The sequence below is a fragment of the Beta vulgaris genome, chromosome 3, assembly GCF_026745355.1.
Source record: "Beta vulgaris subsp. vulgaris cultivar EL10 chromosome 3, EL10.2, whole genome shotgun sequence".
In the NCBI taxonomy this organism is placed as follows: Eukaryota; Viridiplantae; Streptophyta; class Magnoliopsida; order Caryophyllales; family Amaranthaceae; genus Beta; species Beta vulgaris.
Window position 1 is genome coordinate 40,862,247 of NC_079204.1, and position 24,641 is coordinate 40,886,887.

Genomic DNA, 24,641 nt, shown 5'->3' on the forward strand with positions numbered 1-24,641 from the left:
TTAGGTTCAAATTTCTTATGTATCACACACACGAAATTCAAGAACAAGGATATGAAATTATCAACTCCTAACCAAGGTTTGATAATAACTGAGATTGCATTCACTGCTAAAACTTTGGATTCACTCCTAAAACTTTAATTCCACAAGGAATAGATTAAACTCAAAACAAAACATACCTTTATTATGATGGCCGAAATCTTGGTTATATATAGTACAAGATTCTTAAACCTATTAAAACTCAAAACAAAGCATGAAAACTCCTTTTTACAGTCCACACAATATTATATTATTTTGTGACTAAATGGTTCATTGGTAAAACAGATTAGATGATCATATTACATATCAAATTTCCGTATTCCTTCCAGTCATGAAGTTGACAATAACGCGATCTAGATCTGACCAATTCCATCATAAAACTTTTCTTTCTATTCCATGCAACAGACGGTTCCAAGGTTTCACATATCCATATATTACAATTTTACATCTATTCCCAGCACAGTAATTATTTTTTGAAACTTATCTGTGTTTTCTTCAGCAGCAGTAGCAGGATCACGCAAAGCGGTTAGTAGCTCAGAAACTTATGTTTTTATTTCAGCATTATGTAATCCTTAAAGCCTGGATCTTTGCAGCTCCAATTTGGCAATAGTACCCAAGTGAACCTCATCTGGACCATCAGCAATTCTTAGGGTCCTTGCCGTTGCCCACAGATGTGACAATACAGTGTCAGAAGATAAGCCCAGGGCTCCATGCACCTGCATAGCCATGTCAAGCACCTGCAGCGCCATGGCTGGAGCAGCCACCTGTATGGTACAACCAGCAACTACATTGTAACAGTTCTTTTTGTATAAATGGGACCCAAGCTTTCATGCATATCTCAGGCTATTGATGCACGGTTATCTATTACCTCCTAACCCCTCCCTCCCCCCCAATTTCCCTTGGTGAGCAGCAAACCCACATCCAGGGATGGGAAGTGTGCATAGCCAACTACTTGGCACCCACCCCAAGCTCTAATTTTATGGTATCATATCAAAATCTGATAAGATCTGGATTGACAATGAAAAGTCTAATGCCTGAAACTGGAGATATGTCAAACATGAAACAAGCATCTCCTTCCTGTACCCCCCAATAAGTAAAAGGCTTGGCGATGGACAACATGGGTAGAAATGAACATATGGAAATCAGAGTTCGATCAGAGAAGTACCTTGGCCATTGCTATGGTCCCACGAGCCTTTTTGTTTCCAAGCCGATCAAGTTGGTCAGCAGCTTCGAGAACCAGAAGTCTGGTTTTCTCTAGCTCTATGCGACACTGCAAATAGTTCGATTAGATTACTGAAAAAGATATTAACAAGCACTCATGGAGTCCATCAATCATACAGATCAAACTCCTCAAGAACTGGAGAAGCTTCCGAGTTCTATTTACAGATAAACAATTTGGCACAGCAGGTGTTACCTTAGCTATATCTGAAAGGAACGAGCCTTGCTGCGCAATCAGTTTACCAAACACTTTACGTTGAAGGGCTCTTTCAGCCATCATCTGCATACCACGTTCAGCTGCTCCAACAAGTCTCATGCAATGATGCAGCCTTCCAGGTCCTAACCTACCCTGCAAGATCATTGAATGTCACGTTGTTGAGCAGAATGCTCTTCCTTTCTAGTCTGAAGCAGCAAACAAATTACAAGATTAGCAACATGTTTAGAAAATTAAAGTAACCTGAGCAATTTCAAATCCACGTCCTTCTCCAAGTAAGATATTCTTGGCTGGCACACGTACATTCTGGAAAGACACTTCAGCATGACCATGAGGAGCATCATCGAAACCAAACACCATAAGTGGTCTCTTTATATGTACACCAGGAGTTTTTACATCAACGAGGATCATGGACTGTTGCTTGTGTTTTGGAGCACTAAAATCTGTTTTACCCTGCATAACATCGCATGATTGTATTATACTATTACAGACATGGCTAACTTGCTTAAGACCTACGGTAATCATTCCTCTTACAACTCAAAAAAGGAACTAACCATAACGATGAGAAGTTTGCATCTCGGATCCATAGCCCCACTTGTCCACCACTTGGTTCCATTAATAACGTAACAATCTCCATCTCTACACAAAATTCGTACATATTATGGACAGTGAAAAAGATATGCAGCAAAATCTCAACTTTTTGTACATCACATGATGCAACAAATGATTTGAAGCAAACACCGAACTATACATGTACTCTCTCTCAAAAACAGAGCCACCTAACCCTTTCTTTCACATGTAGCTTCTCTGACAATATATATTTGATATGCCTGCAGGTTAGTACTAGAATATTCCTATAAGTAGTTAATACTACACACAACTTGAATAACGCAAAGACAAGGTCTACCGATCCCAAATCTAATACTTCCTTCGTTACAAAATTAATCAACACTTGCCTTTGCCACAGAGATTTAGGAGGCCGGGAGGGACTTGGAAGTGGGGTATTGTGTCAAAATTCATTTTAAAATAAGGAGAGAGAAAAGTTGTTTAGTGTAAGTGGTCCCATGTGTGAGTACACCTTTTTTTTCCATTATAGCCGTGTTGCATTAATAAAAGAACTACTAAAAAAGGCAAGTGTCGCAATAAGTTAGGAGGGGGGGGGGGAAGGAGCGGAGGAAATAAGCTTACCTTTCAAAAGTTGTTATAGATAGAGAAGTTTGTGTCCATATAGCTAGTGATGAGAATGCAAAAAAGGGACATTTACAACTCCGATCATGACATATACCCAAAATGTTGCAAGAGAACATGGATCAAAATCGATAACATAAGCTGAACCGACACCATGTACCTCTACAGGAAACACCTTTCAGGATAAGACAGCACATGCACAATTGGTCTACTATGTCCTGATCCAAGTATAGTACCAGTCCCCCAATTCACCCCATCATGCAGCACGAGACAAAAGCAGGATGCTATAGAAGCCAAACTTTCCTTCAAACTAGTAGACTTCATGAGATGATCAATAACTAACATAGGGCCTTGTTCAATTGTTTTGTAAAACCATCTTGCTCTTAGCTAAGATCCATAACTTTGAAGATTCTCCCAATGAAGGGTAGCCTTTGTACATAATCAAATCCGAGTTCAAAACACAATCAAGGTTTTCCAATTACGAATAGCATAAGCAGTCAATTGGTGGGGGGATGGCTAGGACAGGTTGGGTTTGTAGTGGATATGGTAGCCATAAGAGGTGGAAGTTTGGCTGGACTAATATATAAAAAAGCTTCAGGCGCATTGAGGTGAAAAGGATCTTGGTGAGGCGCAACTAAGAAAAATTCAAACCTGATGTAAAAAAAAAATTTCCCTTGGGTGCGCTTCTTCGTTCACCTAGGTGCAATTTCTTATACACTGGCTGCTGGACATAAGAGAGGTGGAGCCGTGGAGATAAAGAGCACCTAGGAATGGGAAAGGAAGGAGGAGAGAGGAAAAACAATAAAAGAAATTAAAACTTTTAGCGCCAATTAGATCTCAAAAAGTCCTTATTTGACCTGCTAAAGCGGTTTTTTCAGATCACCAGACTATTTTGAAAAGGCATCCCCAATAGTTGGAAATATTTTTTAAAAAAAAAAAGCCTAGTTGGGATTTATTATAACGAGTAGGCAATAGTTCGGATTACTCTTGTCAGTTTCCCAAGGAAAAACCTAAACACATGAAATTAATCAAGCAGGAAACTATATCGCAATTAGGCTATATACTTACCTTTTTATGGAACACTCAATATTAGTAGCGTCAGAAGATGCTACTTGTGGTTCTGTCATCGCAAACCCAGAACGTATTTGGCCTTCAAGCAAGGGAATAAGCCATTCTTCTAGTTGATCTTTAGTCCCATAGCGTAGTAAAACCTAAGACATCAAGTGTGTGATATCAAGATCAGCCTTCTATTTGTCAAAATCATTTGAGCATCTTCTCATTCATTGACAGAAGCAGCAGCAAATAAGTAAGCATAAATTGCAAAATTGTGTTACATTAAGATCAAGCATTTATATGTATAACAATGTCAATTAATTTTTAAAGCCTGATGAACATAAACCACTGAAATATCATTGAGAAGTGCAAGATGATCAACCCCTACAAACTAAAATTAGGATCTTCAAATTGAGAAGGTGATCATCGTCATTTCTTATTAGTGCTTGCCCTCTGGCAGCATGAGAAAATTCACCTAATCCTCCAAGGCTACTTGGCTGACCTAAATACAGCACATGAAGCATCAGAAACAATCATTGACAGAAGCAGCAGCAAATAAGTAAGCATAAATTGCAAAATTGTGTTACATTAAGATCAAGCATTTATATGTATAACAATGTCAATTAATTTTTAAAGCCTGATGAACATAAACCACTGCAAATATCATTGAGAAGTGCAAGATGATCAAACCCCTACAAACTAAAATTAGGATCTTCAAATTGAGAAGGTGATCATCGTCATTTCTTATTAGTGCTTTCCCTCTGGCAGCATGAGAAAATTCACCTAATCCTCCAAGGCTACTTGGCTGACCTAAATACAGCACATGAAGCATCAGAAACAATATGCTACCAAGTTTGACAGGATCCAGTAAAAAATACGTTGATATGCTTGCAATTGACACCTCAAATCAACATTAAGCAACAATTGAGACTTGAGAGCTTCATTTCGCCTATTCCAGAAATCTTTCTGCTTTGTTCCATTTCTTACAATTTTCTAATCTCCCTCAATTTCCAATTCATCATTTAATTCAGAACTAGGTTCAATTACAAATTTCCCTAGCTTCCCAAGAACTTGAAGTGGATTACAGTTTTTTTATGTAACGCTATCAACCCAAATCGATCACAAAAAAAGAAGGCATCGTAAAACTCATACTATCTGTCAAAGCCTGCTTCATATCATAGATATAAAAAATATTCTTACATCATCCTCATGATCAGTCGCTTTTTCAGAGATTTTTTCACCAGAAATCAGACCTTCCAAAAATTATGCAACAGGAAAACCAAATTAAAACCTACCTTGAAAATTAGGCCTTGAACTTTGAATACAATAATTTGACAGAAAGCCGCAGACAACCAGGACATATAACAGAAAAAATGATTTGGACCACAAGACAGACTTCAACCCCAACCAAAACTTACCCAACTTGGAACTCATCTGACAGCTCGTTTGACAGGTCAATCTAAACTGTGAAGTGATTATCCATGTTGAAAGACAGACAGGAATGTACCCATAGAAATTGTAACACAAGCTAACCTGTTAATTAGCTTTAATCAAATGAACTTCTGAGTTCAGCTTTAATATCTTTCAGTAAAAAGCGAAAAGCCCAGAACCAACTTTTAGTACCATTACCCAAAAGTGTTCACTTTTTCCATTTATCATTCAGAACTTCAGATTTTCGTTGATCATTACCTAAGCACGGTACGTCCCTGAATAAGCAATAGCTACGGAAGGTAACTTGTCCTTTGCTTCAGTTAACTAGGCTGCAAAAAGTTCGAAAACCAAGCATGACCCAGCAACTTTCACAGTAAGGGAGTACTGAGTATATAGGATAACACTGTCCACACCACTCGACAATATTCAGAATGCCATGTCATCACATTCACAAAAATGTTTTGTAAAACCAGCAACTTTCAAACCTTGAAAAACTAATATCTGACTAACATATAACTCATGAGTTGAATCAGAATTACCATTGCATTCACAGGAGCACACAACTCTGTAGGAAGTACTAATGTTGTCAAAAAGCTGGTGTACACTTCAATAAACATAATGGAATGAACATACTAAATCATGGTATTTTGGCATTCCAATTCTCTGTAAAACTAGTTCAACAAAGCTAAGTATGAGTTTCATTTTCCAGATAAAAGTGCTCCAAAAGATGTCAAGGAAGACAAGAGCATTTTTGTTCAAGTCATGGTATGGAAAGGAAATGGAATCATGTAGAGGAGTACAATGGTAACAGAATTTGTTATCGCTATAAGGTGTTTGGTTCAAGCTTGGAATGGAAAAGAAAAGGAAACCATTACCACATGGTATGGAACGGAAATGGAATCATATAGAGGAGTGCAATGGTAAAAAAATTTATTATCTCTATTAGGTGTTTGGTTCAAGCTTTGGAATGGAAAAGAAAAGGAAATCATTACCACCAACAGATGGATTATGTTTCTGTCTTACTGAGGAGAAAGACAAGGTAACAAACTAAGGAATCCATTACCACCAAGTAATGGTAATGGATTGAAGAGGGGTGGAACCAAACAAGAAGAAAGGGACTATATATTTAATTACGTTTCTTAGAGCCCGAAAATGTTGAACCAAAAATGTTCGTATATAAAGTATCCTGCTTTCATCCAACCAACCTAACAAGACTCTCTCTGCACATGGGAGCAAACGCAGCTTTCTCCCCAGCTTAAGAAAGCCTTCTCCCCAGCTTAAGAAAGCCTCAATTGCGGGAGCAAACCCAGCCTCCAAAGAGGGCAGTTTTGTTTCATATAATCTTGCTTTTAAGAAGCTAAAAGCCTAAAATAGAATAACCTGGATACAAGTAATAATTTGAATAAACTTACTTTAATTACTAAAGGGAAAGAAAACACATACATAAAGACATTCATGTCTATGTAAATGTATGCAAGCATGTGTACTTTAATGCTTATATATTAACCATGAAGCATTACCTCCATATTTCCGGTATCAGGTGCCCCACAGTTGAAAATCTGAGGAGCCCAAACAGAACGGCCCATAATTTCACAAAGATATCCATATTCAAGATTTGACAGCCCTGCTCCAAGTAATTGGCCACCTCTACCCTCGAAAGAATTCTGGCTTTTTCCATTGGAAAATAATTTTTTAACTCGCATTGCACTATCAAACTGCATGAAAACAAAAAGAATAAAGAAACATCCTCATGCCATCCCAATGAATGCGAAAAATTCTTTAAGGGAAGGAAACTGCTAACAACTGAGACAACACAGACATAAAGGCTATCCTTGACAGACATAAAGGGAGTTATCCCTTCAAAGAATCTGCGGCTGCCAATGCCATCCAAGAAATTTAATGTATCTTAATGCAAAATTGATGATTAAGTTCACTTAAGTATGAATTGGCCAAATGCACAACAAGGCCAACTTATGAAATCAGTTATTTCAGCTATTCCAGCCTTTTGGAGTGAATTCATGGTTTTTGCAAGCAAGTACACGAAATGTAGGAAGCTGCTTCTCAGAGCTCTGTTGTAGTGATGTGAGGTAAGAACTTCAAAGAAAGCCAAGTACCATTGAATATAAAGTGCTTGCAGAACCAGTAGGTAGCCTTTGTATAGTGGCCTAGTCATCCTGGAATTAGCTCTCATTCCTAAGCTTCTATGGTTACTGGATCAAAATAGAATAAATTGTAGATCAAGTGGACCTGCATTTATCAGATAAAAGACATGAATTTTGGCAAATGATTATTCCTGAAGGTATTTTTTGGATGTTGAAGACCATAAAATCTGAAAAATGCATGGTCAATGGCTTCAAGTAATCAGGGCCAACAAGTCTCTTGAGCAGTTGAGCAGCTAGTCCCTCCGTCCCTAAATAGAGTGCCCATTTTTCTATTTATGTCTGTCCCAGATAGCTTTCACATTTCCTTATTGGTATGGGTCCACCAATTAATATATTATTTTGCTTTCAATTTTTATAATATCACCCACTTCCCTATATGGGCCCACATTCTCTCTCCTTAATAAACAATTCGTAAAAAGTGTCCCAACTTCTATATTTAATTATGATTTCATACAACTAAGGTACTACAAATGATTTCTTCTTAATACTTGTGCCAAAAAGAAATGGGCAATCTATTTAGGGACGGAGGGAGTACTTGTCAATGTCTTACAGAAATGTGGGCTGGTAAATTAGTTATTTGTGAAAATGCTAACGCATAACTTTGCTCCATGTAATGTGACACCCTTCAGGCTTCTGGGGCGGCTTACAAAACTAAGGTGGGCGAAGTAAATTTAGTATCGTCATGATCCTTTGTGTGTTTAATGTGGCAAGTAAAATGGATCGGTCTAGCGCCTATCTTCAGACACTAGTTTAATGGACATATGGCAGAGGCTCCAACTTCGGACTTGCAAAAAAGGGAAAATTTGTCAGAAACCACCTTTTATAATCACTTTTTTGTGAGAAACCACCTTTTAAATTTTTTTGGTTAATTAGCCACCTTTTTTGTTCTTTTTTTTTGTTGGAAGCCACCACTTGCCGGAATCCGGCGTTGACCTTGATTTTCCGGCGTTGACCATCAGATTTTCGCCATTTTTCGCCCTTTATCTTTCTCCCCCCCTCCCCCCCCTCGCATCCCCGGCAACCCCCTCCCCCTCGCATCCCCGGCAACCCCCTCCCCCTCGCAACCCGCTGACAAACACCCCCCACGACCATCCCCACCCTCCCAGCCCTAAGCCCATCACCTCCCTCGCATCCCCGACATCTTAGGTGGAAGAAATAACGAAAATCTGGAAAAAAATGGCGAAAATCTGATGGTCAACGCCGGATTCCGGCAAGTGGTGGCTTCCAACAAAAAAAAGAACCAAAAAGGTGGCTAATTAACCAATTTTTTTTAAAAGGTGGTTTCTCACAAAAAAGTGATTATAAAAGGTGGTTTCTGACAAATTTTTCTGCAAAAAAGTTTATCAAAAGGATTTTGGTCAGTCTTCAAAAGTAGAGTGGTTAAACAAGAGGGCACAAGACACAGTGCTATAGCCATGAAACAAAAATAGGCCGTTCCATCAAAGAAAAGACAAGTTGCAATAAATTTTGGAGTTGTTGCACTGCAAAATCCTACAGAAAGCAGCAATAAAACTCACGTCCTTCTCACTGTGTCCATCATTAAGTAATTGTGACTAGTCAAGTTCAGACATGTTTACCCATGACTTCAAGTTATTGGTTCAAAATATTTAGTTCCTCCGTCTCTTAAAGCAATGCACATTTCTCTTGTGCGCATAGCTATAGGAAAAGTTATATCTCTATTATATAAGGGAAGGGGAGAGCAATGGTGTCCTCTTTTGAAACGCCTATTTTGCCCCCCTTCCCTTTCTAAATTACTAAAGGAACGTCAAAATCAAAATCGGCACTCAAAGAAAACTATCGAAAATAAATTTACAACACTCACTCACAAATCACTTAAAAGATGAAACTTTACAAATCACCCATTCAATTGAGAAGATCACGTTATAAAAATCACGCAAATCACTCAAATAATCAGGAAACTTTATTAAAACTTAAAATTAACATACAAACTAAAACTAGCTAATAACCTAGAACGTCAATACATACAAAAACATTTACCAAAATTTACTTACAATGCAAATCACTATTCTCAAGAACCATTCACAATTAATGGTGGGTCATGATAAAAAATAGAGGTGTATTTTTAGTGAAATCAGAATTTAGAAGTTAGACAAGGAAAAAAATTATTTACTTTTTTTTATAGTGTTTTCTATATATAATGAAACTTTTACATATATTTGGACCTATTTTTTTCTATTATATAATAATGATTAATTATCAAGGTAAAAAGGTTTATGTAAAATATCATTCAAGAATTAAAGTACAACATATCTCTATTATATAAGGGAAGGGGGGAGCTATGGTGTCCCCGAATGAAGAGACTATGTTACCGCCTTCCCATTCTAAATTACAAATTCACTTAGGGCATGTTCTCTTCAGCATAAAACAGCTGAACTGAACAGAACAGAACAGAACTGAGTTGAACTGAAATGAAATGAATTGAACTTAATTGAACTGAACTGATCTGAACTGAAATGAATAGTGATATGTGAGAGTAAAAGTATTGTCAAGAGCTGAACTGAACTGAACTGGTCTGAACTGAACTGATCTGAATTGAACTGAATTGAACTGAAAATAAGCTGGGGAGAACAGGCCCTTACAAATCAAAGGGGGCTTCAATTAAAAATATCAAAAATATAATTGTAACAATCTCTCACAAGTCAACTAAACTCATAAAATTGCATAATTTACGTTATGCAAATCACTAAAATGAAGAAACTTTATAAAAACTTAAAAATTCACTTACAAACTACAACCTGTGAAAAAATTGACTTGAAATCAAAGTGTTTATTTTCTTTACAATTTATGAAGTATTGTACTTAATTCAAAAATCAACTAAAAAATTATAATAATAATCATAAATAAATTCAATAAATTTTCTATTTTGTTCATATAATTTAACTTTGAAAAGTATATAAAAAAAAAAGAATAGTGAGAGACTTGAGTGACAGAAACTAAACCAATCAAATTTTGCAACTAAAAACAACTATACTTCGTATGTCTAATTAATGTTCAAATTTTGACTCTTATGCCCAAAAAAATCGAATTTCTGTTTCGAAAAAAAAATTCAAGCACGCATCGCGTGCAAAAAATTCTAGTTGCAATAGAGGAGAGCGGAAAAAGTGATTAAAGATGGTGGATTCAGGATCCTGATATGAGAAATAAGGAAAAAGTAGATTTGATGTGAGATATACGCTAATATTATATTGAGCAGATAGTAAGCTGAGATAGTGAATTCAATAAAAAAAGGGATGAGAAATCTAATTGGGACATACTAAAATGGAAAAATGGGCAATCCTTAAGGGACATAGAGAGTACTAATAACTTATCGATTATTGATTCACAAAGTACATAAATGACTTATATTATGATACTTCCTCCGTAACAGAAAGAATGCAACAATTGGGTATTATTTGTGAGGTATAAAATATTCAATTGTTGCATTCTGTGTTACGGAGGAAGTATATTATCTTGAAATAAGAGTTCTAAACTAAAAAATGAAAATGAGGTTTAACTACATAATATAGGGTTTTAGAAAAAATTTACACAGCATTGGCGGGGATCTTTCCATTCATCTGTTACAAGCCGCTTATGTGACAACACAACCATTCCTCTGAGCACAAGTGCTTCCACGATTTGGTTCCTTGGCTGTAGCTGCTATTGAGCCTTTTTGAAGCTGTGCGTAGCACTAGTAGTATAGGTGGTTGGCACAAAACAAAAGCTTGTATTTCTAATGCAAGGCTTCTCAGTGAGAACTAAAATTAATAAGATATTTTTGCGCCAGGTCTTCGAGTGCTCAGAACATGGCTGCATATATTAGAAGGTGGACTTGCGGGTATCACATGGCAACTGAATAACTTCTGTTTCTAAGTTAGCTCCTTATTTGGCATACTTCAAGGGCTCAAATGTTGCACTGGTAAGTAAATCTGAAGTAAATTCACGCAGATTCCACTGATATCCTGTGACTAGTTGGGGATTTCCCATCGCATAGTAATAAATACTTCTAAAACATTTTATTGATCACCAACAAGAACACTACATAAATGAATAATATGACAATCACTAGAGTAAGGAGAGCCACAGCAGGAAGATAAGAGTAAGAGAAGACCAAAGATACATACAGGTATAAATAAATTCCATAAACCTTCTCTCTTTGCCAGCTCCTTTAACTTCTGTTCCACAGGGTGAACACTCCAACGGGAGGGAGACAGAGCAAGTCTGTAGAACTCATTCTCCATGGAGTATATATGATTCTCCATAAATTTGATCAGTTTGTTCCTGAGTCCCATAACCCTTCCACTAGGAACATATTTACCTTCTTTCTTCATGAAATCTGGAATTTCATGTTGATTTCTATACTCTTGATTATGATGTTGAGAGCACCAGCCTATATATTTGTAACAATTGTTAGATTCTTTTTCCAAAAAAAAAAAAAAAGGCAGCGCCAATTACTCTCTCTCAAGTCTCACCAAGTCACATGACCTCAAAACAAATGCAATCAAAAAACGAATCCACTTTCTATAACAGTAAATCATGACTCAAACCACATCTTAAAACCTAGCAATACAAAGGTAGACTTCAGAGGTGCTGCCAAGGCAGAAAGCTCCATTGGAGGAAAGAGAAATCACTCCACCGGGCTAAATATTAGACACTTGCCTACAGGCTTGAAGGCGATGTTGCAAGCAAAATAACAATTAAGACACTTAATCATCCTGAACTAGCAAACGAGTACAAGTAGTAATTGCAAATCAAAAAATGTCTAGAATAGGCAAAAACTGCAGTATACCAGATGGGGGCCTCTCTGGAAGTACAGAAGTTTTAGCAATAAATGACCATGCATAGTCTACAAGAACATTAGCTTTTGTTCCAGCATGGATGGCCCGGTCTCCTCCTGAAGCATTACCCTGTAATTAAGTGAAGCAATATTTTAACCATCAGTGTGACGCGCAGCACCAAAGCTGCTCGGTACTCTTTGAAGAAAATTTGAGAGTTGGACGCAAAATCTCTACCATAATCCATCTGCTATAGACGCCTGTGTAGATAGCTGCCGCACGAAACAAAGAGAAAGCAACGTAAAACTTCCATTGAGCAGCAGGCCAAGGTTTTCCCTACAATTAAGAGATTACACTATTACTCCAGTGTAAAGTTCACCAGAATCTATATGAATCATGAAAACGTTTCCAGCTAAAAAGAGCAGGATAAACCCTTGTTCATACAGTCTATGGCTCTACGCCTTCTCATCCTTCTCCTCTCCAAAAAGTCTTTTCACATTGATATGCTGGAATATATTACCTCTGTTTCACAATACATGCACCATTTTCCTCTTCTAGGTGTTTCACAATACATGCACCATTTCCTCTTTTGGATGTTTCACAATACATCCCCTCCTTTAAAACATAATCACATGGGTTTAAAAAGCAATCACAACACTCTTTTTCCTCACCCTTGGTTTTTGTGCCATAACAAAATGGTGCATGTATTGTGAGACGGAGGGAGTACATAACATTTTCCACCTGAGATCCCTTAACTTAACCCCACAATGAGTTATTCCAACAGGATTTGCATCTCCACAGTTTCATGAGGTTCCGATCAAATGTGAGAGTTCAATTTGAAAGACCTGATGCCTGTAGGCCTTTTTTCTTAACCTTAAAATATAGTCCCTCTGTCTCAACTTGCAAAATTTGCTTTATACACAACTTTTAGGAAAAAAAAAAAAAAAAGTTAAGGAGAAAAATGTGGGGGAGTTAATATGGGGACTGTTTGGGATTAGTTTTACCCATTTATTTTAGTAGTCACACGATTGTCCATCAGTGGAGCACCATGGATAGAGTGGATCAATGATGTGGCGATGCCAAAGAAGCCCAGATCGATGAAATAAAAGTTGTGAAATCACATGCATGAAAAATAGACCAAGTCAAGATTTCACCAACCACCTTGTCCATAAAATCAGGAAGTTGTTATTCTCCAGCAACCTCAAATCAGTCAAGTGTAATAAGTGACTACAATGTCACTCTTTGTTAGCAAGCATCCCCTTAGAAAAGGATGGAATCTCTCACTAACAAGAACTTCATGGCTAGTTTAGGATGCCTATAAAAGGAAGATGTCATGCATTCTAAATGATTTCATTCTCTTCCTGTAAATACCTTCTATCTATTTATTCAATTATTTTCCCATCTCTCACACTTTTTCTGACATATCAAAATCATTTCAAAACTCCCAATGGCCCATCGGCTAGTTCCTCATTTTCAAGTCGTTGGTCCAACTTAGTCCGCAACTTATATTACTAATATCAAAGTTATGAATGTAGCCCATATTCTCAATTCTATAAGGGTTTTTCTACGTAGTGCCCCTCTGTGTTACGAAATTCTATGTTGTACCCGATCTTTTTGAACTCTCCACAGTGTACCCCTAAACTTTCTAAACGTCACACAAAATACCCTTACTAATAGAAAATCCTACTCCAAACCTCACTTAACCTTTTATCAGATCATATCCCAAACGTCAGTCAACTAACAAGGCTAAAAAATCCTACTCCATGCCTAAAGGGTAAGAAAGTCCCGAAATCGATTGTTTGATATCGTGCATAAGGGTATTTTGTGTAATGTTCAGAAAGCTTAGGAGTACATCGTGGAAATTTCAAAACATCGGGTAGAACATAGAATTTAGTAAAACACAAGGGCACTACGTAGAAAACCCCTTATTCATTTATCATGTGCATGACAAGTCTATCTAAAACTTGCCAAATAATTGTTGACCCTCACTCTTGGGTAAAAGTATAAAGCCATAGCTTACTATGAAGATATATATGAAACTAAATTGGGACATCTAAAAACCAAAAATGCTAAGTGATTTGAGATAGGGAGAGTAAGTTTTAAGTACAGTAAGTTCAAATAAGAGCCAATAAGCATATAGAAGTTCAGATAAAAGCTACCAAATCTATTCAAAACTGAAAATAAATTTGGATATGTTTGGGAACAAGCACATAGGGCCTATAAGTTCTTGTAAGTTCCAAGAGTTTAGATCACGGAAATTCTGATGAAAAGAATGAAGCCTAAATGCGTTTTATCTCCAAAACAAGGTAATACTGCCTGAAACGTAGCTGAAACTCAAGTATAGCTGAAACTGATAAGGTAGCTAACAGTTTACCGATTTGGCATAAATAGTTCCACAAGATCATTAATTATTTTAATTTTGTAATTTTTTATTATATATATTTCAACACTAATTTATTTCAATGTATTTAAAAAATAAAATAACAATATAAATATTTGAAATTATTACTCACTTGAACAAAAATATTTCACTACTTCTCCATAAGCAATTATGTAACGAATTTCTCTCAACTTATACTATCACATTATGCATAGAAACTGTCATAATACAAAAAATATGATACTTGTAAAATATAATAACTAAATTCAAGAGACAAAATGAGATTGAAAGCAAAGAAAAAGAATACAAAAAAAAAAAACACTTCGTGCTGCTCTATTGTGTTCGGAATTGTTCATAACTGAAATTCTTCATCATCCTAACACTTGATTTGCCCAATTCAAGAATTTCAAATGAATGTCCTGTTTCCAAACACAACATATGCAAACCCAACAACGAAAATAAAGAACGAAATTTGCATAAATTGCAAGAAAAATCATACGGCGATTTAAGGAGTTGAAGAACGAAATTGGAAGATACCTGATTTGAGAAATAAGATGTAGAAATTTGAGAAGAGATGTAGTAGAGGTATGGAAGACCAACAACGCGGTAGGTAGTATGAGAGAATGAGAGAGAAACATTATTTTCCAAGATTTTAGGTACCTGATTTTAGGTACCTGATTTTCACACGTTATCTTTTCACCTTGTCAATATCAATCATTTAGGAACTGAAATTTTATTTTAGATATTTCCCAAACACACCTGATTCATTTTAGCACCTAAAAGGTTTAGCAACTTATCATTTTAGGCACCTAAAATGCTTCCCCAAACAGGGTCAGTGTTTGAGCATCTGCGTGTATAAACATGTTTGTATGCACTTACATGCGAGAACATATTAAGTTAATAAGTGCAATCAATGATGGTAATACAGTGATGCATGTGTAAGATTTTGCGAATGATCCTAAGCTATGCATTTACATGGCTGAATTAGCATTTAGGTGATTGACATGATTCTTAAGGGAAAAAAAACTGGTTCTTGTGCTTGAGAACTCAGCTGAAAAAGGCTGACAAAACGCTGTAGAAGGAATATCAACAACTCAACTATAACAAGCATCCAAAATGATAGTCTAAGTGAAGCATCAAACTGCATATCTTACAGTTCCAGAGCAGTACTCTGCTACATATTCAGCCATTGATGGAATCCCCTCTGGTATTCCAATCTGATCCCATCCTTTGTCCTGACCTATCTTATCAATAGCAGAATCTACAATGTAAGGCTGCACATTAAATGTCACTCATCAACTTCTAGAAGATCCAAAACCATCAATGGAATAAAAAACTAAACAATGATTTGATAATGGAAAATCACAAACTATACAGAACAGAAAGGCTAGTAAATCCTGATTGAAATATGAAAGAAAAATCAGATCTACCAAAAAATATTAAACCAAATTGATCACTCTCTCCGTATCAAAGTATATTACTCATTGGCTATAGACACCAATTTTTAGGAGAAAGTATAAGGTGGCTTATTTGGAATATATTATACTGAGTTAAGAGAAAAAAAGCTAGATTTAATTGAAGAGTAAAAAACTTATATGGACCTAAACAGGGTCACCATGTTAAAAAACAATAGATATAAAAGAGAAGTAGGTATAAAAGTATAGATTGTAAAGGGTGATTATGTGAGGGAAAAAAGTTACTATATTATACAGTGTAACTTTCATTATAATAAACTAATGAAAAAAAGGGTGATTGTATGAAAAAAATTGTCACTATGTTAGATAATGGTTGATTAGTGTAATTCCGGATTGTAAAAGGTAACAATATGAAGAAAAAAAAGCATCAGCATCATGAGTGGCTTTAGTCCACACTAATATTAGTTTGGACCAAGTCCACACAAGTGGGCAACTATATATTGAGAAAAGAGGGGAAACTAGATTTGATGGAGGAGAGTGGATAATTATAGTTGAGATGTGGTCCCAACTCAAAAAAAGGAATTGGGTTGAGTATTCCGAGACATTTAAAAATGGCAATGGGTAATGTGTTTTGAGACAGAGGTAGTATAAGGACTATAATCTATAATGGTAGCTAAAAAGAAATAAGAACAATTGATCTTGCATACCAAACAATTGTAAGCAACATCACACATTTGGTTTCCAAGAGTAGACAATTCCCAGTCCAGAATTCCAATCACTCTATCCTGCAACATTCAAAAAATCCTCAAGTTTATTAAGATACAAGGTAGAAGAGACTATAATCTACAATGATAGAAACAAACAATAAAATGATGACTTCACACTGTTGTGCATAGATTGTAAGTACAAACATGACACTCTATCAACAACCAGTTGTTTCACAAACAAAAGAAAGAGAATTTTACAGCCCCAAACCTCAACCGGATGGAAGACAAGATTATCAATCCGAAAGTCACCATGAACAAGACCAGAAGCAGATCCAGATGAATCTTCCAAAGGTAAATTATCGTGCAACCAGCTGATCAGCTCAAGCATTTTAGGATTTCTTTCTGGCTTACCCCCTGCAGTTGATGCCACATATTGCTTTCCCCACCTTTCTACCTGGTTAACACCATTTTTATTAGAAAATTCTTCATCCACATTAAGCTGTATCAAAGATGCTTGGAGAAACTTTGGAATTTTTTTTTTTTCTATGACAAGCATTAATATTTGCAGCAGAAACTATTTGGACTTATAGAACAATGGCAACTTCTAAAAGCTGGTAATTGTCATTATCTTGTGTTCTATTCATGCAGTAGATATACTCAACAAAAACCAACAGCCTTAAATGAGAGAACGACATCAGATGCCTATTGTAGCACAAGTTGCTTCAGCAGCTAGACAAGATACCATCTTGACTTGTATGCACCTCTTAACTTCTAAGCTCTAGTTGTAATCTGGAAATGTACAAGATTAAGTAAGTAAGAAGCGTGTTCTTAAAACATGATAAACTGATATTCAAGTTTAAACTCCCTCCATACTCTAATAGATCGAGAAGAAAAGGGCAGTATCATCTATTCTTTCTTTCTTTTCTTTAAACCACTTTCATTTAGAATTATGGCATATTAGATGCACTAATTTTATTAATATTAGAATATGATAAGTTGTATAGGGTATTCAAACCCGGAAAACTAACTACTAAAGTGCAGAGGATATAGTATCGATTGAATGAAGGATGCCAGATTACTGATCAAGAGCTAAAAGGAGTGACATTGAAGACTGTGCACAAGTTCTCTTAAGATCTGACAGAAAGCTAGTTGCCAAACTCTGCCTCAACACTATATTCAGTTGAACATACAAAGCACATTGACTACCTATCATATATACACAGCTGTCTTTGGGAAGAAAGTCTTTATGATTAAGATGCTGGACAAAAGGTCAGATTTAATTATAAGCTGAACCAGGAAATTGCAAGAAGCTGCATTAACAAAGTTCAGTATTGTATATTAGTATCAAGATGTTGACAATTTCAGTAGTAAGTTGAAGAAACAGGTAATAAGTAGAGGATCAGGGTCCATTTGAAGTAAGGGGAGGAAATAAACGAAGAAGCTGATAATCACTTGCCTGTCTTTTACAATAGTTTTCACGGCGCCCAAAACTTCCCAGACCAATGCCATCAGCATCAATTAGATGCAAAGAAGCTAATGCTCGAGCAGACTCCCGATATATTGCACTCTTCCTCTGAGGTTCCAGACCCTACTAAAAGCAATATCAATAATAATTCGCAACCCAAGTTTCATGTTAGAGTGTAGACACAAACATGGCCATCTATATAGAAGATCATAAAATGTGACTGTACTATATAGCCTTCAAATAAGTATATTAAGCACATACCTGAATTGTTGGATCTAAAAATATGCGACCATCCAAATACTCCATTACATAAAAAGCAGTTCCAATCACACTCGTATCAGTGCATAAACAAAAGACCTTAGGAACTGGTACATTGGTATTAGTACCCAATGCATGTAAGACCTGTCACAAGAAAGTTTCTTTAGATCAAAGGGTTTCAATCAGTTAAAAGATATAGCTATTCACATGAATTTGTCAACATTGCTATGGTGTACAAGAAAGAGCAAAGCAAGAATCCTGAAACACCTTATATTCTCTCTCCACAGCATGAGCAGAAGGGAGCAGTTTCCCAGGAGGCCTTTTTCTCAAGACATACCGCTTCAATATACCACCGCCATCAACTTCCAACAAAAATGTAGGGTTTGATTGGCCATGTCCAAACTAAGCAAAAAATTACCACACATAATATCAGCAGTACAATTGGTGAAAGATACAGTTCAGTTTTACCGATAGAAAGGGTATATGTGTATTAGGTCTACATCCTTCTCCAAATAATTGACTATAGTTCTACTTTGAGAAATTACACAAATATAAGCTAAGTTTTTTATGTATTCAGGCAAGAGACCTTTGTATTTGTCCCACATATGATTTCATCATCAATTCCTTGTTTTACTGCATTCATTGTGGTCATTTATTTTTGCTAAGAAAGCGGAATTTAATGAGAAATGTTTAATAGAAAATACTCAAGAGCACCAATTTTCTCAGGAAATCCATGAAAAAAGGGAAGGGTTCTGTAATAGTGGGCTATAAAAGGAAGAATTCTGTTACCATTAGTTAGAATTCTGTTAGACTTAGAAAAGTTTAGGGGGAAAAGTGGTTAATCCTTTTCTTTGTATTTTCTTAGCTAGATTCTATACATAGCTACTTGTAATCACATTGACATTCATTCAGAAATATGATAAACACTCTCTCTTCTCTTCTCTTCTCGATCTATCTCACTCTAATTCTCCCTCTCTCTCTCACACGATTTCTCTATTCTATCTTGTTAATTGGAAAATCAGTTCAACTCATCTTGAGTTTCAGTAAGCTAATCTGAGCTTACTGTTAGAATTTCAACACGAGAGTATATTACAGCCAGATTAACTGCTTGAGTGGCTGTGTCTATTAGCTGAATGGGTGGAAGCACAGATTAATGACATAGCAAGGATGTGTGACGCACCCATATTTTGTCAAATGCTCACCAAATCCAACCATATTTTAGCAACATGAAGATCAGACAAGTCAGATGGACTCCAAGCTAAGGGGAAAGAGGGGGAAAATCCCCCAAGATAGGAGAAGATCAAGTTCAAAGACGTTCTATTCAACAGATGATTAGATGATATGAATCCGGTTAAGGATCCAAAGGGTTCTAAATCAGATTATAGGCTTCATTCACCAATAGCTCCATTTAGGAGGATAGTGCTAAGGGTAATTGCATTAATTAGCCTTAGTCATGATGTAATTCGATTTTTAGAAATTAGTTGCGTTTAGTTACTTTTGGCAGGAAAGTCAGTTAATTGGTTTTCCTGATTTTCAGCGAATCAGTTACTAGTTTGTTGTAACTTGTAATTAGTTAAGCTGGCAGCTTTTGCACTTGGTCATCAAGCTATAAATAGACTAAGAATAGGATGTAAAAAGGCATTTAACAATAATCACAAACCAATTGTTTCTCATCTCAAATTCTCTATCTCTTTCTATATTCTCTACTGTCAGAATTCTCTGAATTCTATTTCATATCTAAGTATTACAAGAAGGGTTGCCTTTCGTATAACATTGGTATCAAAGCTGAATGACAAAATCATTATCCGCCATTGTTCGTGTTGAAGAAATAATAACCAAAATATATGCGTTTATAATTTGTATAATGTATCCCAAAACAAAAGGTAATGTGTTATGAGTTACAATAAGTGTTATGATCACTTGTATATTTTTGTCTTTCAGTAGAAGTGTTGCAGCGTATTTAGAGATTCTAACACTTTTCGAATAATTGATTCATTTGTGTGCGTTATTTTAAAGATTATTGTTATTTCTACTAATCTGATTAATAAGGGAAGTTGCATAATTTCCTAACACTTAGAGCTTTATAAAGCTACTGCACTCCAACTGTTTGACAAATTGTCATACTGAATTTTCTTAAAAACATCAACTGAGTTCATCAAGAACCTGTGATTTCTTAAGTGTTTTTACTTGAATCTTCTATAGAAGTAATCCTGGCTCCAGAAATTACTAGAAAGGTAACAGCAATGGAAGAACAAATGAAGATTCAAAAACAAAAATGGAAAGAACACAAGCTCAAAACAAGGTGTTGCAGGACACTTTGAAAGAAGTAATGGTGTCCTTACAAGAGATGAATGTAAGGTTAGAAGCAATTGAAGAAAACAAGGATTTAGAGGAGAGATCACCTGCCAAACCTTCTTTCAGAACTACAGAACATGGTGATGGATTCAATCCCACCAGATTTCTAGGGTATGTTCCTAAATTAGAATTTCTTGAGGTAGCGTTTGGGAACCCGAATTTCATTTCAATTTTAGTATTTCAACTCTAGAAATTGAAATTATGCATTTGAATTCAAATTCCAATTCGTCAAACACGTTTGGGAAATATGGGAATTGAATTGCAAATACAATTTCTCAAACACGTTTGGTAAATATGGGAATTGAATTCCAAATCCAATTGCTCAAACTTGTTTGGAAACATTGGAATTGAATTTCAATTTGGGCGTGGGGTGGGGTTGCTGACAGAGGGGGAGGGAGGGAATAAAGGGGAACGTACAGGAGAGAGAAAACAGTATGGGAGAGAAATTGAATTGACGGGGGAGGGATAGGATTTATACCATGTGTTTTTAACTTGGGTTATAACTGTATTGGAATTAGCCCAATTCCAGATCTAATTTCATTGAGTAACCAAACAAGTGAATTGGGACAATTCCATCATTTCAAATGAAATGATGGTTCCCAAACAGGCCCTAAGTTTAATGGTACAAACCCAAGAAAGTGGATCAAAAAATGAAATAAATACTACCCAATATGCAAAATTCCTAAGATCAAAAAGTGGATTTAGCTTGTCTAAACATGGTAGAAAAGGCAGAAAACTAGGTTTGCAGTTACTTGTCAGTTAGAAGAAATGTGGATTGGTCTGAATTCACAATTGACTTGTGTGCTAGATTTAAAGATGAAATTGGCGTGAATGTTGTTGAGAAGTTTAATAAATCACAGCAAACTGGTTCGATTGAGGGATGCATTTGAAGACGTGAGATATTTGATGTTACAACAGAACCATATTCTGCCTGATTGCCACTTTTATGATAGTTTTACTGGTGATCTGAAGACAACAGTTAAACCCATGGTGAGAGCTTTCAAACCCAAAATTGTAGCTGAGGCAGTAGAGTATGCTAGGCTTCAAGACAAATCCATGAATGTTAACCTTACTCCATGAACAACCAAGTCCTAATGTCCTATAGAACTACTTTTTCAAATTATCCCACCAACAAACCTCTAGATACAGTTCCTGTTCGAGACAATTCTAAACCTCCCATTCTTCCTACCCATCAAACAGTACCCAACTACAAAAAATGGCCCTTTAAATACATTCCTGCAGATGTGAGACAAGTAAAGATTGCAAAAGGTTTATGCTATTATTGTCTTAAATTTTATGATATGAATCATAAGTGTAATTTCAAAGAACCACAATTGTTTACTTTGGAAGTGCCAGGTAGAATTTGTTGGATGATAGTGACATAGATGAGGTTGGTGATGACTTTACAGAGCTTAAAGGTGATAGTCCTGGAAGTAATGAACCTTGTATTTCAGTTCATGCTTTGACAGGAAACCAAATCTTCCAGTACAACAAGAGTGAAGGGATTAATGAATGGGGTTCCAAATCTTATCCTCATAGACTCTGGATATACTCACAACTTCCTTGACCTTTCCATGGCCAAGAAGCTTGGGTGTACAGTTAGTTAAATATCACTACAACTGTTACTGTGGCAGATGGGAACCACATTGCATGTCAACATAAATGTGAGTCTTTCTCTTGGGCTACGCAAGGCAAGCAGTTTACTACCGATGTGATGTTGATCTCTTTGGGATCTTGTGATATGGTATTGGGATATCAATGGCTGGCAACATTGGGTACTATTTGTTGGGATTTTAAGCAGTTATTGATGGAGTTTACTTTAAGGGGTGGCCGGTGCTAAGTACAGATTGAAGGGGGTTTCACCTTAAAGTTCAAGTGTTGAAGGAGGTCCTTGTGTCAACATGCTAGAAAGTGCAGCTCATTTGTTGAGCCACTATAACTAGATTGAATTTCTATTTACACTAGATTTCAATGACTCTTAAGAGTTCCATACTTCCATTATAACTTGGACTCTTTATAAAAAACCTAATTTCAATAAGGGTGTGTTTGGTATGGAGGAAAGTATTTTCCTGGAAAAATTATTTTCCTCACTTTCTTGTGTTTGGTTTGGATCGGATCAAGGAAGGGAAAATATGGGTTGAACTCCATTTTCCAAGGGTGGAAAATTACTTTCCCTAGGGAGGCAAGGGAAGCCACCCTCCCCCCCCCCCCCCTCTATCAAACATAACACATGACAAACAAAGGAAAATGGCTTCAAAGGAAAGTTCCTTTTCTTGCAACCAAACAAAGGAAAATGAATTTAGAATTGAGTTTTCTTTGGAAAATGGTTTTCATGGAAAACCACTTTCCATTAGAAATATTATCCATCCAACCAAATACACCCTAAAACTCTGCGATTTATAGAATCCTAACACGATGAAAACTCTTCGAAGAGTTGAATTATGGCTGCTCCTACATCAACCGATTACAACAACTGGAAAAGCGTCGTATAGTTAGCCTAGGGGTTTCCCATTACCGCTCACTACTCTCACTCTCTCCAATAATCTCACTCATCAGCATCGCACTCCATGGTTTAGACTGCATCATAGTGAATTGATGGAAAACAAGCTCCCCCATGGTTTTCCCCCAAGTACAGAGTGACAGTTTCCTATCCCATATCATCTAACGTTGAATGCTTAATTCCCTGATATTTCTCACAATTGAGTAGCCATATCCAAATTATTTGAGCTGCTGCTCGAAACACATCGAGTATTTTCCTTAATTTGTCCAAAACAAGCTATATAGGCTAACATTGCAAAACACAGGCGCATTTAGCAATTAGGTGCAGAATTGAATATGAAACATATAATTTAGATTGCTAAAACTTCCCTTTTTCACCAAAAAAACAAAGTGCTAAATTCAATCTTTGCCAGCTCAATTGTCAGATACATACGTATGAACAACCACCTAACTAACAACTCATCAAACAATCCGAACGAGGAAATAAAATAAGCATCATACTAATTCCAAAAAAAAAAGAGATGATACAATTTTTTTTTGATTAGAATCCAAAAAGCGCAAAATAAGAGATGATGCCGAAAGAGGAGAGAGAAAATGAAGAATTACCTGACGGACGGAGAAGTGGGAGGGAGAAACAGAAGAAGGGAAGCCCTGGATATGAGAAGCGCAGTAATTGAGGAGTGATACGACGTCGAATTGGGGATCTGACGAGGGTGAATTGTCGAGTATTAGCTCCGATGTAAGTTTCGCCATGGAAGTGTAAGGTAAGCTGACGCGGGCGCAAGTATGATAATGATGACTATGGTCTTATGGAGTATGGACGGGAGCTTCGTGGTTTTATACCTTGTTTATTAAAGCTTATCGACATTCCGGTAAGCTAAGCGTGCTTGTCGAATTCTACGATATAATACTTCCTCCGTTTAGAAATAGTTGCACCGTTTCTATTTTGTGCACTATTCACATCTTACACTTAGATTGTCTTTGGTGATTTATATTTTAGGAAAAATATAGTCATGTAAGATCTTGTTAGATTTGTCTCGATATAAATTTTTTTAATATATACTTTTTATAATATTTTCTTATTGATAATTAAAGATATTAATGGTTGAAATCATACATCAGCATGCGTGAAAAGTAGAATGGTGCAACTATTTCTAAACGGAGGAAGTATAAATCATTACCTCAACTTTTCTAATACGTGCTAGTGATGGCGACTGGTATGGGCTAGGCGGACGGGGTATACATAATAGCGGGCTCGGCTGAGATTTCACGATTCGGGATCGCCTCGTAAAATTCATGAGTTGGACGGGCTAGTATGTGGGCTGAAAAATCTTGGCACACACCGATCTATTATCGATTTTTACGGTTTGGGATGTGGTTCTGGCGGTTTGTGGGTCTAGTGGGCTAGACCGGGCTGGCGGGTCAGTATGAGATTTTTTTTTCAAAATTATTTAATTATTGAAATTATTCATTATTGTTACATAAAAT

The 24,641-nt window shown here is 36.4% G+C and overlaps 1 protein-coding gene across 2 annotated transcripts; it reads right to left on the minus strand.

The window, feature by feature from the left end:
- Positions 1 to 154: 154 nt before the first annotated feature.
- On the minus strand, positions 155 to 24,035 carry LOC104884208 (probable acyl-CoA dehydrogenase IBR3). 2 transcript variants are annotated; one of them, XM_057393715.1, is made up of 17 exons: positions 23,760 to 24,035; positions 18,567 to 18,701; positions 18,303 to 18,443; positions 18,029 to 18,164; positions 16,845 to 17,026; positions 16,577 to 16,654; positions 15,609 to 15,728; positions 12,312 to 12,410; positions 12,089 to 12,206; positions 11,424 to 11,689; positions 6,661 to 6,855; positions 3,725 to 3,867; positions 2,023 to 2,107; positions 1,712 to 1,921; positions 1,451 to 1,603; positions 1,202 to 1,306; positions 155 to 800 (listed from the first exon to the last, which is right to left on the minus strand). In XM_057393715.1, the coding sequence occupies exons 1-17, from the start codon at positions 23,904 to 23,906 to the stop codon at positions 609 to 611; spliced, it is 2,505 nt and encodes an 834-aa protein (XP_057249698.1). In that variant the 5' UTR covers positions 23,907 to 24,035; the 3' UTR covers positions 155 to 608. The 2 variants fall into 2 exon arrangements, with proteins under 2 accessions (XP_057249698.1, XP_010667120.2); XM_010668818.4 differs by having other exon boundaries at positions 16,845 to 17,030; positions 18,033 to 18,164; positions 23,760 to 24,033.
- Between the last annotated feature and the right edge of the window lie 606 nt (positions 24,036 to 24,641).